This window comes from Hyperolius riggenbachi, chromosome 2 (assembly GCF_040937935.1).
Source record: "Hyperolius riggenbachi isolate aHypRig1 chromosome 2, aHypRig1.pri, whole genome shotgun sequence".
Lineage (NCBI taxonomy): Eukaryota > Metazoa > Chordata > Amphibia > Anura > Hyperoliidae > Hyperolius > Hyperolius riggenbachi.
The window spans coordinates 284,138,063-284,153,845 of NC_090647.1; the positions used below are offsets into that span (position 1 = coordinate 284,138,063).

Consider the following 15,783-nt stretch of genomic DNA (forward strand, 5'->3'; position numbering starts at 1 on the left):
GCTTAGCTCTGGTTAGTAAATCTGGGCCATTGAAAGTGTACCCGGCTTTACTAAACTTAACCAGATTGCAAAGTATCCCCAGTAAAGAACCCATGAAGTGGTGAAAATTGTTAGTTGTATGTAGCTTGGATTTGGGCCAATCAAAATCTAACATCTGGTCCAATTCTTAAAGAGACTCTAACATCAGAAACATCCCCTGGGGGGGTACTCACCTCAGGTGGGGGAAACCTGCAGATCCTAATGAGGCTTCCCACACCATCCTCTGTCCCACGGGTGTCTCGCTGCAGCCCTCCGAACAGTCGGCGACAGACCCGACTGTAAATTCAATATTTACCTTTGCTGGCTCCAGCGGGGGCACTGTGGCTGCTCTCGGATCCAAAGTAGACAGAAATACCTGATCTCAGTTGGGTCCGCTCTACTGCGCAGGCGCCGGAAACTTGCGCCTGCGCAGTAGAGCAGACCCGACGGTGATCGGGTATTTCCGCCTACTTCGGAGCAGACAATCGTCAGAGCGCCTGCGCAGGAGCCGGGAAGGTAATGACATCATTTTGCACGGAGGGCTGCAGCGAGACCCCTGAGGGACTGAGGATGGCGTGGGAAGCCTCATTAGAATCCGGAGGCTTCCCTCACCCGAGGTGAGTACCCCCCAGGGGACGTTTTGATGCTACAGGTCCTCTTTAAGGCTGGTATGCATGCCAGATAAAAAACTCAGCCTAAGCAGCTAATAACACCTTTGCCGATAATCCAGCATGTACAACAGGCCCCTACAGGCACTTTAGCACCCATCTGCACAGAGCAGAACACATCGCTTGCTCACAAGCGAGTGACCCATCTGCACAGCTTAGGCCCTGCAATGGCACCACAGTTCTCTTCAAATTGATAACTTAGCAGCAGGCTTATTTGGTGTCCTATCCCAGTGGGTGTGGGTTGGATTCACCCCCCCCCCCCCCCAATGGGATGAATCCAACATACAGCATAAAATGATGCAATATTCAGTTCGCCAGACTCAATACAGCCAATCTAAATATGAGTAGTTAATGAGCTTGTATTTTGGGCATTAAATGACAAGTTATTAGATGTTGGATACCCCAATATTGTCAGTCTCCTAAAATGCAATTGTTCTAGGAGTAATGTTGACCATCTTCTAGCACAGGGCTTGAGCTCCATACAGATGCTGAAAAGCAGACACAAATGAGTTAGTAGGCTCAGGCCCACACTCACATGGGCTAGGTATTTAACACAGGTGTTGTAGCATTTCTAGAATTAGACTAAAACATTAGGGCCAAGCACTTACCCTCCTGATGCCTGCAGTAGTTCTGGCTGATGTGCTTGTCACTAATTAGTGCTGAACTCATGCTGGGAATACATGAGGGTTTTTGGGGGCAGATTTTCTGATAGTTTTTCCAACCTATTTTATAATCAATTTCCACTCACTTCTTTGATAAAAAAGCAATCAAAATCAGATCGGACCTGTTGGAAATTGTCACGCCATCTATCTGCCAGGAAAAATTTGTGCTGTATTCCCAGCATTAAACACTTTTTTTTATACTACAAAAAACTAGTTGGTCTTCTGTTTCATAAATCATCTTACAATAAACCATGTGGAAGAGTATTTGTGGCCCTGGCAAGCCTGCTCGTAACTGAGGGATACACCCACCTAGACCATGGGCAGAGAAATACAAGGGGTCAAGTAAAACACTTTTCCAAGATACTGAAAACCTACTCGAGTTAAACTCATGTTTTGTTTTTTACCAAATTAATGTAGTAGCAGGGTAAACCAAATATTACAGACTCAGGTAAGCCCTCTTACTGAACAGATTTGGTAAGAACATCAAGATTGATAAAATTGTTCCATGCTTCTAAAGCAGGGCACAAAGTTACAGGTGCTCCAAAGCTGCAATATATCTCCACAAATTTCATATTTCTCACATAATATAATTTTATACAAATTGACATTACAATTGATGTAAATCAATGGTTTCTTTCCCATCTAATAAGGATTTTGACACGTTAAACATGGCCTGTTGCACTTTTTGGGAGAGGGGCACACTTCATTTTCACATCAGCTGGTTCACATGAACATTCTGGAAAATTACCTGTGGAATGTCCACACATACAAGTCTGACATGACTGAGATTAGTGAGGTACAATATTTTCCAAATTCCCCCTAATTTTAAATGCCCATGTTAAAGCAGATCTGAACTACAAATTTCTCCTCTGCTCTAAAAGATTCTAAGCAGCATAACATTTGTGTAATAGCTAACCCAAATCCCAAAATAAATCTGCACTGTCTTTACTTCCTGCTTTCATGGGAGCAGAAATATTAACCTGCTGTACTTTTAAATGAGCAGATTTACCATGACAGTCATGTGACACAGGAGAAAGATTTAATTACAATTTGTGATTATACATAGATGAGGGGGAATTAGACAGGCTAAACTCTCTACATACAGGGTGACTGACATGGGAGACCAGGCTCAGTACCTATTCAGTAACACATTCAAGGCAAGACTCCCTTATGCTAGGAATACACTGCTCGATTTTGAGCCATTTAGATGGCTCGATAATTTCCAACATGTCCAATCTCCCACCCGATCAATTCCACGCTCGATTTTGCATAGGGAACAATGGGAAAAGACAAAAACGAATGGAAGATAAGAAAATCACCCACATAATCGAGCGCAGAAACCAATTGGACGCAAAATAGACCCATACATTCACAGCATAACACTGCAGGGTGGCCATTTGAACGCTTCGAGTCCAAAAGGACAAATGTTTGGATTATGTGCAAGAGTTCAGGTCCACTTTAAGCACTATAGTGTAATGTCATAATTACTGCAATTTATTTGGGTATGTAATGGAGAAGAAACTGATAGTATCTGAATGTGTACTATAAAACATTTTAAAAGATTACAAAACAAAATTGTAATATTAAAATGCATGTGTACACACAAGTAAATTTCAGCTAGAGTAAAATGCACTATACATTTTTCCCCAACTTTCCCTTACAGAAGGAAGTAAATCTGATATGTTTTGATCTTCTCATGGGGAATTCTCAGTATTTCCTTAAAGTGTACCAGAGACAAAGAATAGTCCGTTTTATACATACCTGGGGCTTCCTCCAGCCCCATGCATATGGAACGTTCCCACACTGCCATCCTCAGCCTTCTCCAGCTCCTGCAAGTTCTGCCAGTCTGCACAAGTAAAGTGCACTCTACGTATCTCTCCAGCCACCAGAGATAAGCAGAGGGCACACTTCTCTTGTGCAGACTGGCCGCGATTGGCAGAACTTCCCAAACCCGATACTGGACAGGGCTGAGGATGGTGGTGTGGAAACGATCTGTGCAGATGGGGCTGAAGGAAGCCCCAGGTATGTATAAAACTTATTAAATCTAGCCTCTGGTTTCCTTTAACCACACTGGAAAGAGTCTCTACAGATGACAGCCAACTTGTTTGGCCAAAATGTTGGACTGCACTAACTGCTGTTCAGTAAGGCTACTTTCATGCTAGGGTGTTGCATCAGATCATATTATTGCTAACACAATGCAATTATATTGTAATGGTGCATTAGCAGTGCAATGGAATCTGTTGGAATAAGACAATGCAGGCAGTGCGGGGAAACAAATGTGATGAGGCTGCTTGAACCTATCGCATCCTTATGTAATGTTGGACAGATGCAGTACACACACTAGATGAACAAACAGGTATGGCCATTTTACATCAACGTTTTGTGATCAGTTTCTGATCACTTGCTGACTGCAAAATGCTAGGTACCAGAAAACTAATGGAAACACGGCAAAGAGATATTGGTTCCACATCTTAATGCAAATACAAAGTAGCAGAGGGGGCATGTGCAGCCCATATTCTAACCACTGCTATATAACTTGGCGCTACATAACCTCTATAGTAGGTTACACACCATTCAATTCCCCAGCAGATCGACAGGCCAAAACAATTATTTCTGACATGACATGGGGGGGGGGCAGAATTCTGGTTATCAGTTGGGAGCTGAAACATCAGAAATAATTTTGACTCGTCAATCTAGCAGGAAATTTAATGGTGTGTACCTAGCAGAGTGTTCTGGGCTTTCAAACGGAGGTGAGCAATAAAGGAGAGTTCCCAAGCATTAACAGATCTGGACCATGCATTAGTGGTGTAAAATGTAATTTCTGCTTTCACCCAGTGTTGAAAATACATAAAGCTGGCCGTGGCACTGTAAGATAGCTCAACAGTGCCACAGCCAGCTTTACTGGTCCTGCCCACCACACCCCCCCCAGACAGCCCCCCAAATGCAGACCAGCAAAGTAAGCACTTTATTTACCTACATTTGGTCTCCTCTTCTTCCTGCAAGCTGCATTGTTGTATGTGGAGTTGCTAACTTTATCCTCCAGGACCCATATGCACATGTTGTGATCAGGTTGCAGTGAATGGATGTCAGCATATGGTGAGGCTCCCAGGAGACAGTATACCAAACGCACCACCTTGGTCAGTTAATTATCAAGTGCTGCCTGAATATGGTTTGGTGGAGGCCAGACCAGTAAAGCCGAAAAAAAACTAAAGTTGACAGCCAAAAGATTAATCATGCATGCATACAATTAGTTGGGTCAGAGGTCAATATTGGCATGTGTACCAGGCCTCAGGGACATTTTATTCACAAAGTTATGCTCCAGTAGAGAAGAAAAACCTGTGAACTCAATCTGCAAGCCAACATCCTATGATCATCATGTCTGGATTCAATATCATTTTAATTAGCGATTGTCAATGAGAGGTTATCAATTCTGGCTTACATGCAAACTGTTTGCCGCTTAAAGTGTACCAGAAACGATAGATTTTAAAGCTTTTTTTTTTTTTTTTTAAACATATAAGCACAAATGTGTCGCTGTCCTCCCGAGTGCCTTTGTTAAGCTGCGATCAGCTCCAGTATTTGGCTCAGTCACCAAGACTGAGCCAAATACCAGGAGCTGATCATAGCTTAACAGAGGACTGCAGAGGACGCATCCATGCTTATGGGGCTGGAGGAAGCCCCGGGTACGTAAAGAAAAAAAAAATCTTTAAAATCCATCGTCTCTGGTACACTTTAAGCTGACCATACATCACTTGACATATGACCAGTAGGGATGATTAATATGCAAATATTGTACATTTTTCAACAAATATATACAGCTTGAAAATTGAACAATTTAAACCAGGATGGAGACTTGATTGGTCCATTTTCAAGCTGCGTATATATTTGCATAAAAGTTTACATAAATTTGCATACTCAAATATTTACATCTCATTGATCAACCCTAATACCCAAGTTTGACTATTAAGGTGGCCACACACACACCAATTTTTTAATATCAGTTCAATTCAAGATTAACAATTTTTCTGACTGATAACATTTCAAAAACTTGACCAATGTACTAGACACGTTAAATTCCCCCCCCCCCCCCCCAGTATCATAAAAATGATTGGAAACTGAGAAAATTGCTTGGGTATGTATGCATGTATGTATATTTTTTTTACTTTAATCTACCACACACACCATTCAATTTTTATAAAAATTGATCAGGGAAAAACCTACCATTCCTGATAAATAAAAAGAATCGAGGAAAAAAAAAAAACCAATTTTGGGGGGAAATCTGATCTTTATCAAATTGCTGTAAAACTGGATAATTTTATTGTATTTTGTGTGGCCACTTTTAGTTACATCCTGTTGAGATGAAATGTGATCAGAAAAGGCACTAGTCCCTTGCACACACTGCACAATGATTTCTGAAATTGGAAAGTGCCCTCATACCACTGCTTGCCAAGTCTCCCCGCCAAGTGTAAGGGTCATCCACCTCCCCTGGAGTCTGTTTTCAGTGTAAAGTCTCATCTCTCCACTGGCATGACTCCTGGCCTCTGGTGTTTAGCATCACAAAAAGCAGTGGTACCACATGACTCGGCACATAGGACTGCACATGAAACAGGCGCTTGTAGAGAATAGGAGTCATCCCAGTAGATAGCTGACCCTTCATGAGCATGGGAGAGGGGGCAGGAGGTTGGGACACTGGCTTAGTGTCCACCGGTCTTCCAAATACTGAATGCCATTACCACTGCACACCCAATTGAGCCCTTGTGACCAATATTTTTCTGCCATTCCTGACCAATTTAGGACAGAAATCAATCGAGGGTTCAAGCAGGTGGGCATGTTACAAAACTGATTCCCTTCTTATTAGATAAAATTATAAAAGTGGAATGTCGATAAATCCACAATATCAAGTAATGTATGAGCACCATAGTTTGGGCAATGAAAAGCAGCAGGAAGTACACTATGCATCAAGTGTACATGCAAGTTTCAATGATTAGACTTATTGTTCATCTGTTATTTTAATTACTCTGATACTACACCCATTATGGGTGCAAATTGTGCCTACACCACCATTAAGCTGCTCTAGCTGGTCAGCTGTTGTGTGAAGACTGGCCCCTTATTCCTGTGAAGATTGTCAATTAGCCTGTTACAGATATTTCATATTCACAAGAACCTTTATGAAATCCAGCAATGTATGATAGCCATCCCTGCTGAAGGTTTAACCACTTATTAAAGAGAACCTGTACTGAGTAAAAATATTTAAAATAAACACGAGGTAACTTCAAGTGAACATTACAGAGTTACCTTGCCATCAGTTCCTCTCAGAAGCTCACCATTTTCTTCTGACAATAATCCCATCCAGTTCTGACAATATTTTGTCAGATCTGAAATATATCAGTTGCTGTCAGTAAAATATCAGTTGCTGTCAGTTATAGCTGAGAGGAAAACGGATGTACCAGGTAATGTTCATGTTTCCCTATGGCTCAAGTGGGCGATGTTACAGTTTAACTGTGTGCTGACCAGAAAGCCGTTATAGGGTAATGGCTATTTTCAAAATGGAGGACGGAAAATTCCCTTGATCATAGTGAACAAATAGGACGCGGGACAGGAGAAAGACACTGAGGAGTAGACTACATGGAAGGTAAGTATGACTTGTGTATGCTTATTTTGACTTTTATTTTCAGTACAGGTTTTCTTTAAGGACCACAGTCTTTTCACCCCTTAGGGCCCGTTTCCACTAGGGCGAATTCGCATGCGTGGCCTGCATGCGAATTCGCATAGGCAATGAAAGTGGATGGGACTGTTTCCACTTGTCAGGATTTCTGAGCGTTTTTCTGTGCAGGATTTTTCTGCACGGTAGAGCCTGCAGAATTCGCCTGCGTGAGGAATGCAGGCGATTCGCACATAATGCATTTAATAGGGAAAACGCACATGCGTTTTTTGCTGCGATTTCGCGTGCGAATTCGCATGAAAACTAATGCAAATTGAACCAGGCAGTGACATGGTTAAATTCGCATATACCCTGCCTATGCGAAATCGCATGCGAAATCGCGGCAAAAATCGCCCGCGGAATCGCATCCGCATGCGATTTCGTCAGCGGTGGAATCCCGGTGATTCGCACCGCACTAGTGGAAACGGGCCCTAAAGGACCAGAGCCTTTTTCTCCATTCAGACCACTGCAGCTTTCACGGTTTATTGCTCGGTCATACAACCTACCACCTAAAGGAATTTTACCTCCTTTTCTTGTCACTAATACAGCTTTCTTTTGCTGCTATTTGATTGCTGCTGCGAGTTTTAGTTTTTATTATATTCATCAAAAGAGACATGAATTTTGGCAAAAAAAATGACTTTTAACTTGCTGTGCTGACATTTTTCAAATAAAGTAAAATTTCCTATACATTTGAGCGCGAAAGTTATTCTGCTACATGTCTTTGATAAAAAAAAAAACCCATTCAGTGTATATTTATTGGATTGGGTAAAAGTTATAGCGTTTACAAACTATGGTGCCAAAAGTGAATTTTCCCATTTTCAAGCATCTCTGACTTTTCTGCACACCTGTCAGGTTTCATGAGGGGCTAAAATTCCAGGATAGTACAAATACCCCCCAAATGACCCCATTTTGGAAAGAAGACATCCCAAAGTATTCAGTGAGAGGCATGGTGAGTTCATAGAAGATTTTATTTTTTTCACAAGTTAGCGGAAAATGACACCTTGGCCTCGATTCATAAAAGAGCCTGCGAGCGGGGAAAGTGGAGCGGGGAAACACCGCTGTCGGTATTTCCGCCTTCAGGGTGTTAATTCATAAAAATGTTTCCTGTTGTGACAGGCGTGCGGAGATACTCCGCTGTAGGCAGGCGTTAGGCTGTCGGGAGACATGCGGAAGCCGGAGAAGCAGGCGGAATCCCTCCGTGCGGTGTTCTCTCTGCAGCTGCTTGGGAGGTCTGTCCCATTCACTGCAACGGATTCCGCACGCTTCTCGCCACATCAGAGGTAGCGGTAATACCCGTCCGCATACCGCTACCTCTAATCTTTATGAATTGACATTTGTTACTTTTGCTGTGATAATCACCGCGCAAGGCGGTGATTGATCACTCTGCTCGTGGATGTCGGCTTTTCATGCGGAAAAAGCCTTTATGAATACATATTTTGCTGTGTGGTCGGTAAAGCGAGCGGCTTTCTGCATTTCCTCATGCGGAAATGCTTTATGAATCGAGGCCCTTGTGACAAAAAAAAAAAAAAAGTTTCCATTTCTTCTAAGTTGCGAAAAAAAAAAATTAAATCTGCCACGGACTCACTATGCTCCTCTCTGAATACCTTGAAGGGTCTACTTTCCAAAATTGGGTCATTTGTGGGGTGTGTTCACTGTCCTGGCATTTTGGGGGTGCCTAATTGTAAGCACCCCTGTAAAGCCTAAAGATGCTCATTGGACTTTGGGCCCCTTAGCACAGTTAGGTTGCAAAAAAGTGCCACACATGTGGTATTGCCGTACTCAGGAGAAGTAGTATAATGTGTTTTGGGGTGTATTTTTACACATACCCATGCTGGGTGGGAGAAATATCTCCGTAAATGACAATTGTTTTATTTTTTTTTTACACACAATTGTCTATTTATAGAGATATTTCTCCCACTCAGCATGGGTATGTGTAAAAATACACCCCAAAACACATTATACTACTTCTCCTGAGTACGGCGATACCACATGTGTGGCACTTTTTTACACCCTAACTGCGCTAAGGGGCCCAAAGTTCAATGAGTACCTTTAGAATTTCACAGGTCATTTTGAGAAATTTCGTTTCAAGACTACTCCTCACGGTTTAGGGCCCCTAAAATGCCAGGACAGCATAGGAACCCCACTAATGACCCGATTTTAGAAAGAAGACACCCCAAGATATTCCCTTAGGAGGATGGCGAGTTCATAGAAGATTTTTTTTTTTTGTCACAAGTTAGCGGAAATTGATTTTAATTGTTTTTTTTTCCACAAAGTGTCATTTTCCGCTAACTTGTGACAAAAAATAAAATCTTCTATGAACTCACCATACTCCTAACGGAATACCTTGGGGTGTCTTCTTTCTAAAATGGGGTCATTTGTGGGGTTCCTATACTGCCCTGGCATTTTAGGGGCCCTAAACCGTGAGGAGTAGTCTTGAAACGAAATTTCTCAAAATGACCTGTGAAATTCTAAAGGTACTCATTGAACTTTGGGCCCCTTAGCGCAGTTAGGGTGTAAAAAAGTGCCACACATGTGGTATCGCCGTACTCAGGAGAAGTAGTATAATGTGTTTTGGGGTGTATTTTTACACATACCCATGCTGGGTGGGAGAAATATCTCTGTAAATGACAATTGTTTGATTTTTTTTTTTTACACACAATTGTCCATTTACAGAGAGATTTCTCCCACCCAGCATGGGAATGTGTAAAAATACACCCCAAAACACAATATACTACTTCTCCTGAGTACGGCGGTACCACATGTGTGACACTTTTTTGCAACCTAGGTGCGCTAAGGGGCCTAACGTCCTATTCACAGGTCATTTTGAGGCATTTGGATTCTAGACTACTGCTCACGGTTTAGGGCCCCTAAAATCCCAGGGCAGTATAGGAACCCCACAAGTGACCCCATTTTAGAAAGAAGACACCCCAAGGTATTCCGTTAGGGGTATGGTGAGTTCATAGAAGATTTTATTTTTTGTCACAAGTTAGTGAAAAATGACACTTTGTGAAAAAAAACAATAAAAATCCAATTTCCGCTAACTTTTGACAAAAAATAAAATCTTCTATGAACTCATCATACACCTAACAGAATACCTTGGGGTGTCTTCTTTCTAAAATGGGGTCACTTGTGGGGTTCCTATACTGCCCTGGCATTTTACGGGCCCAAAACTGTGAGTAGTCTGGAAACCAACATTTCTCAAAATGACTGTTCAGGGGTATAAGCATCTGCAAATTTTGATGACAGGTGGTCTATGAGGGGGCATATTTTGTGGAACCGGTCATAAGCAGGGTGGCCTCTTAGATGACAGGATGTTTTGGGCCTGATCTGATGGATAGGAGTGCTAGGGGGGTGACCGGAGGTGATTGATGGGTGTCTCAGGGGGCGGTTAGAGGGGAAAATAGATGCAATCAATGCACTGGGGAGGTGATCGGAAGGGGGTCTGAGGGTTAGGACCGAGTGATCAGGAGCCAACACGGGGCAAATTAGGGCCTGATCTGATGGGTAGGTGTGCTACGGGGTGACAGGAGGTGATTGATGGGTGTCTCAAGGTGTGATTAGAGGGGGGAAATCGATGCAAGCAATGCACTAGCGAGGTGATCAGGGCTGGGGTCTGAGGGCGTTCTGAGGTGTGGGCGGGTGATTGGGTGCCCGCAAGGGGCAGATTAGGGTCTAATCTGATGGGTAACAGTGACAGGTGGCGATAGGGGGTGATTGATGGGTAATTAGTGGGTGTTTAGAGGAGAGAACAGATGTACACACTGCACTTGGGAGGTGATCTGATGTCGGATCTGCGGGCGATCTATTGGTGTGGGTGGGTGATCAGATTGCCCGCAAGGGGCAGGTTAGGGGCTGATTGATGGGTGGCAGTGACAGGGGGTGATTGACGGGTGATTGACAGGTGATCAGGGGGGATAGATGCATACAGTACACGGGGGGGGGGGGGGTGTCTGGGGAGAATCTGAGGGGTGGGGGGGGGTGATCAGGAGGGAGTAGGGGGCAGATTAGGGACTAAAAAAAAAATTATATATAGCGTTGACAGATAGTGACAGGGAGTGATTGATGGGTGATTAGGGGGGTGACTGGGTGCAAACAGTGGTCTGGGGGGTGGGCAGGGGGGGGGGTCTGAGGGGTGCTGTGGGCAATCAGGGGGCAGGGGGGGGGGAAATCAGTGTGCTTGGGTGCAGACTTGGGTGGCTGCAGCCTGCCCTGGTGGTCCCTCGGACACTGGGACCACCAGGGCAGGAGGCAGCCAGTATAATAGGCTTTGTATACATTACAAAGCCTATTATACATACGTGCAGCGGCGATCCGGGTGCTAGTAACCCGCCAGCGCTTCCGAACGGCCGGCGGGTTACAGCGAACGGTGGGCGGAGCCAGTCTCCGGCGGCTGATTGCGTCACGAATGACGCGATCGCCGCATAGCCACTCCCGCAGCCGCCCCCGCCGATGGGCGTATTGCGTTCGTTTGGGCCCGGACTTTGCTGCCGCCCATCGGCTGGGGGCGGTCCTCAAGTGGTTAAATGGAACCTAAACTGAGAAGGATATGGATTTTCCCTTTTAAAATAATACCAGTTGCCTGACTCTCCTGCTGATCCTGTGTCTAATACTTTTAGCCACAAACCCTCAACAAGCATGCGGATCAGGTGCTCTGACTGAAGTCAGACTGGATTAGCTGCATGCTTGTTTCAAGTGTGTGGCTGCAATAGTAGGTGACTCAAAGATCAGCAGGACTGACAAGCAACTGGTATTGTTTAAAAGGAAACATCCATATCCCTTTCAGTTAAGGTTCCCTTTAACTATTACCTGGTAAGCTCCAAATATGTCAAACTACAAGATTTATCACACAAAGGTTATAAGTAACAAAGAAACCAGTTTAGATTAGATCAATTAAATCTGCCAGGAATTTAAAAAGGGGGAAAAAATAAAAATTGACAAGTGTACGGCACCTTAAAGACAATCCAAGCTGCATGTCCACATGTCAGAACGGTTCGTATCCACAATCAGTTGTATTCTAGAACTTTACTAGCCTTTGTGAATAAAAGCGCTAAGGTGATACACACACGTTTCACAGTGCAATGCTTCTTTGTCAAGCTGCAAGCTCATAATGACATGAACACACACCACATTAACTAAGAGGACCCGATGGGAAACTGTAGGTCCTCTCAGTTGTAGGTGTCTGCTAATTGGTCGCTGTTCTTGTCAGTGTACCCGATTGGTCAGTTTGTACCTGACCAGGGGTATTTAGTGTGGTGTGTGTTCATGTCATGAGCTTGCAGCTTGGAAACAGTGGGCTGCAGCTAAGCGCCCCCCCCTTTTTTTGACAAGATTTCAATTCCATGTTCCAATAAAGAGCTAACTTTCTCAATGCTGATTTTGGCTTTTTGTCCCCATTTTAAATTATAAACTTTGTGGTAGTGGACCTTTAAGGATATATATTGACTAGATTTAATGACTATACTGGCAGTAGCATAAGCTGTAAAAGAATGTTGCTCCACAATTACATTCTACTACATCTGAAACAGAAAATCAAAAAGTGTGGTATAATTTTTTATTACAAAGTTTCTCCACAATAACCATAAAAAAACAAAAATCCCCATCACAAAAGTGGACATATAAACCCCCACTCATCTCCCCCCTTAAATCCCCTCCCAATGCCCACAGCAACGTTAGATGTAGAAACCCAAATATCAACCCCTTTGAGGTAACAGTTAACTGTTGCACAGGCTTCCTCTTCTCTTCCAAAATGTTTGCTTCACAAAACATTAAAACAGGAGGATTTAGCAGCATTATCCAAACAGGGAATCCCTGAAGAGTACTGGGAAATGGGAGCCTGCATGTCCCTATCCCATGAAGATATGACTAGCCTCAGGTGGAAGACAACCGGGTCCCCCCCACTTTCATCACATGGATGGAGCTTCCTTCCTTCAAAGCATATAGACAGAGCAGTCTGGACAACAACAGGATTACGTGAAGATAGGCAAGAGGCAAACAATCTTACTGTACCAGCGCTCCTTCAGCGACGAGCATGATGTTAGACAGGAAAGGGGTTCATATATACACTTCTTGCGTAGAGCAAAGCTGGGTTTAAAATTACACCACCTCCCAATTAACAGGAGTGGGACAATGGTCTCAGTGTTTAAAAACACATTCATGAAAAGGCAGATAGAGGCTCTGCTCATCTAATCCTTCTCTTTATAGGAAGTGGGGCAACAATAATTTAGCCAGGGTCGGTCATTATATTTTATATAAGTATTACTGTACACGGAATATATAAAATATAAGACCATGCAAGTCACTTGGTCTTGGGTTGTCTTCCAGGAGACTCAACAACAGGTTCAGGCAGTTTTAGTCTCTTCTTTTACCCTGCAGGAAGAATTCAAAAATCAATAGAGGCAAAGCAGATGTACAACACCAAGCCATGAGGTTAAATGCATCATTTAATTGGCACTATTACACATTTCACACAGCAGTGCTGCTCCTACCGCTTAGCTTCTGGTTTTTCATCTTTTAGCTTGTCCTCTTCTTTGACATCTGAAAAATAAAACGAGTCAGCATTTAGCACTGTACCCCACCAGATCAGCTGCTACCAGGGACTGCCTCTGGATCCTAACGAGGCTCGTTAGGTCCTTTTCATTCTCAGGGATCCAGTGCTGAGAGCCCTCGAAAATACGTCGACAAGCTTGTCCGTGGGCAGCGCAATAGGGGATTCAACGCGCAGCAGTATTTACCCATCTGCGCTCCTGCGCAAGTGCAGTGCAAGCTTCCCTTCAGGCTCCAGCCAAGCTTGATTGGGTCAGCCCTACTACACAGATAACTTGTACTGCGCACGTGCAGGAGCGCAGATAGGTAAATATTGACGCACGCTGTTCGGGGGCTGCCAGCGTTGGATTCCTGAGGCTGAAGAGGATGGGGAATCCTCATTAGGATACAGAAGCTTCCTCCTGCTGAAGTACCCCAGGAGCACTTTTTTCCTTACAGGATTACTTTAAGCTGTTAATTGACAAAACTAATCATTAATCCTCACTTTTCAGTACTCTTCCCCCCCCCCCCCCCCCCCCCACACACACACACATATATATAAATGCAGCCATCTAAAGTCTTCCTGCAACATGTCCAGCAGGTAAATGTCCACCTATAACCAAAGCCAACAACCATAAACCCTACCCATGCAGACTCGTGGTATTTAGACCTTAAATCGTGCACAAACAGACCATTTGCCTACAAAATCCTTAACTGTGTTACAAAAGATTTTTTTTATATAAAATTGCAAATGATGGTTTGGTAGAGAAGTAAACAAAGTCTACTGTACAGACCAATGACGTCCGAGACACAATGGGTGTGAACCTGCATGGGTTCAATGCTACTGTATATTACGCCAACAGTTCTGGTTGTAAGATTATCTCCCCACCCAGCATCTGGAAAACCTTAGGACATCTTTTGTAAAGTCTTCAAGATAATAGTTAACATATAAAAATGTTAAAGTCCCACCCCAGAAAAAAAAACAGTCAAAAAAAAAGTGGTTAAAGTCTCTTACAACCCCATCTGGAAGGATTTCCTATAGTTATTGAACATCACTTCCTCTTTCTAGGGCCCCCTAGGGTGCATCTGAACCATGAAAATCTATTGAGAACTAGAGGTGATCAGTGAGATGCTATCTTTCTTCAGGTTCAGGAAAATTAGCTTGCAATTTGTACATTAAAACGGGGCCAAATAAAAAAATCAAACTGCATTTGACTGGTCCACTTTAAATTTGCCTCACTGATTAGGTCTGCAGAGATCTCAAACTATAATCCAAGTGATAGTTCCTTTACAATATAGGATAAGTTATTATGGGAACTTACAGCATTCATTCTCCCAGCGTCAGTTATACGGTTACGAGACCACTGTTAGCCACAACATAGATTTCTAACAGGTAACCCTCATTGAAATAACACTTATAAGACCAGAATATTTTGATGTAAAAAAATAAAATAAAATAAATATTCCTGCAGTATGATACAAAGACTATACAAAAGTTATATATAGAAGAGTGGTATAATCAACATTCCAAAAAAAAAAAAATAAATAAAAAAAAAATTGATACACATTACAAAAGTATTGGTTATCAAAATGGACATTAGTATAAATATATCAGTACATTACCAGACCATCTCTCTTTCTGTCTCATTTAATTTTCTGGATTCAGCAGCCCCCACTGAATCCAAGTTTCTAGGTTTATACTCTGCAATGAAATTGTTCCTCCCTTAACCACTTGACGACCAGGGGATTTATGGCTGATCTGTGCTGCGTGGGCTCTCCAGCCAGCAGCACAGATCAGGATAGAGCCAGGGCGATCAGACTTACCCCCTTTTTTCCCCACTAGGGGGATGTCCTGCTGGGGGGGGGGGTCTGATCGCCGCCGGCTTGCTGCGCTTTGCGGGGGGGGGGGGGGGGCTCTTCAAAGCCCCGCTTCGCAGCGTTCTCTGCGCTCCGTCCCGCTCCCTCCCCCTGTGAGCTGCGCAGGACGGATATCCGTCCTGCACATTGAAGGATAGGCTTCAGCCTATCATAGGCTGGCGATCCCCGGCCAATCAGAGGCCGGGGATCGTCGATCTGCCTTACGGCGCTGCTGCGCAGCAGCGCCGTATGATGTAAACAGCGGGGATTTCTTCCCCGCGTGTTTACATTTTGCTGACGAGCCGCGATCTGCGGCTCTCCGGCTGTTCACGGAGGCACCCTCCGTGAACGGACATGG

The 15,783-nt window shown here is 43.7% G+C and overlaps 1 protein-coding gene across 1 annotated transcript in view; it reads right to left on the bottom strand.

Moving 5' to 3' along the window:
• Positions 1-12,583: 12,583 nt before the first annotated feature.
• Positions 12,584-15,783, bottom strand: part of HDAC1 (histone deacetylase 1) — a 53,119-nt gene continuing 49,919 nt past the window's right edge. Inside the window, exons 13-14 of the mRNA XM_068268870.1 lie at positions 13,532-13,580; positions 12,584-13,412 (exon numbers count right to left, since the gene is read on the bottom strand). Of these exons, the coding sequence (XP_068124971.1) occupies positions 13,385-13,412; positions 13,532-13,580 (77 nt within the window). The 3' untranslated portion in view covers positions 12,584-13,384. The remainder of the gene's footprint in view (positions 13,413-13,531; positions 13,581-15,783) is intronic.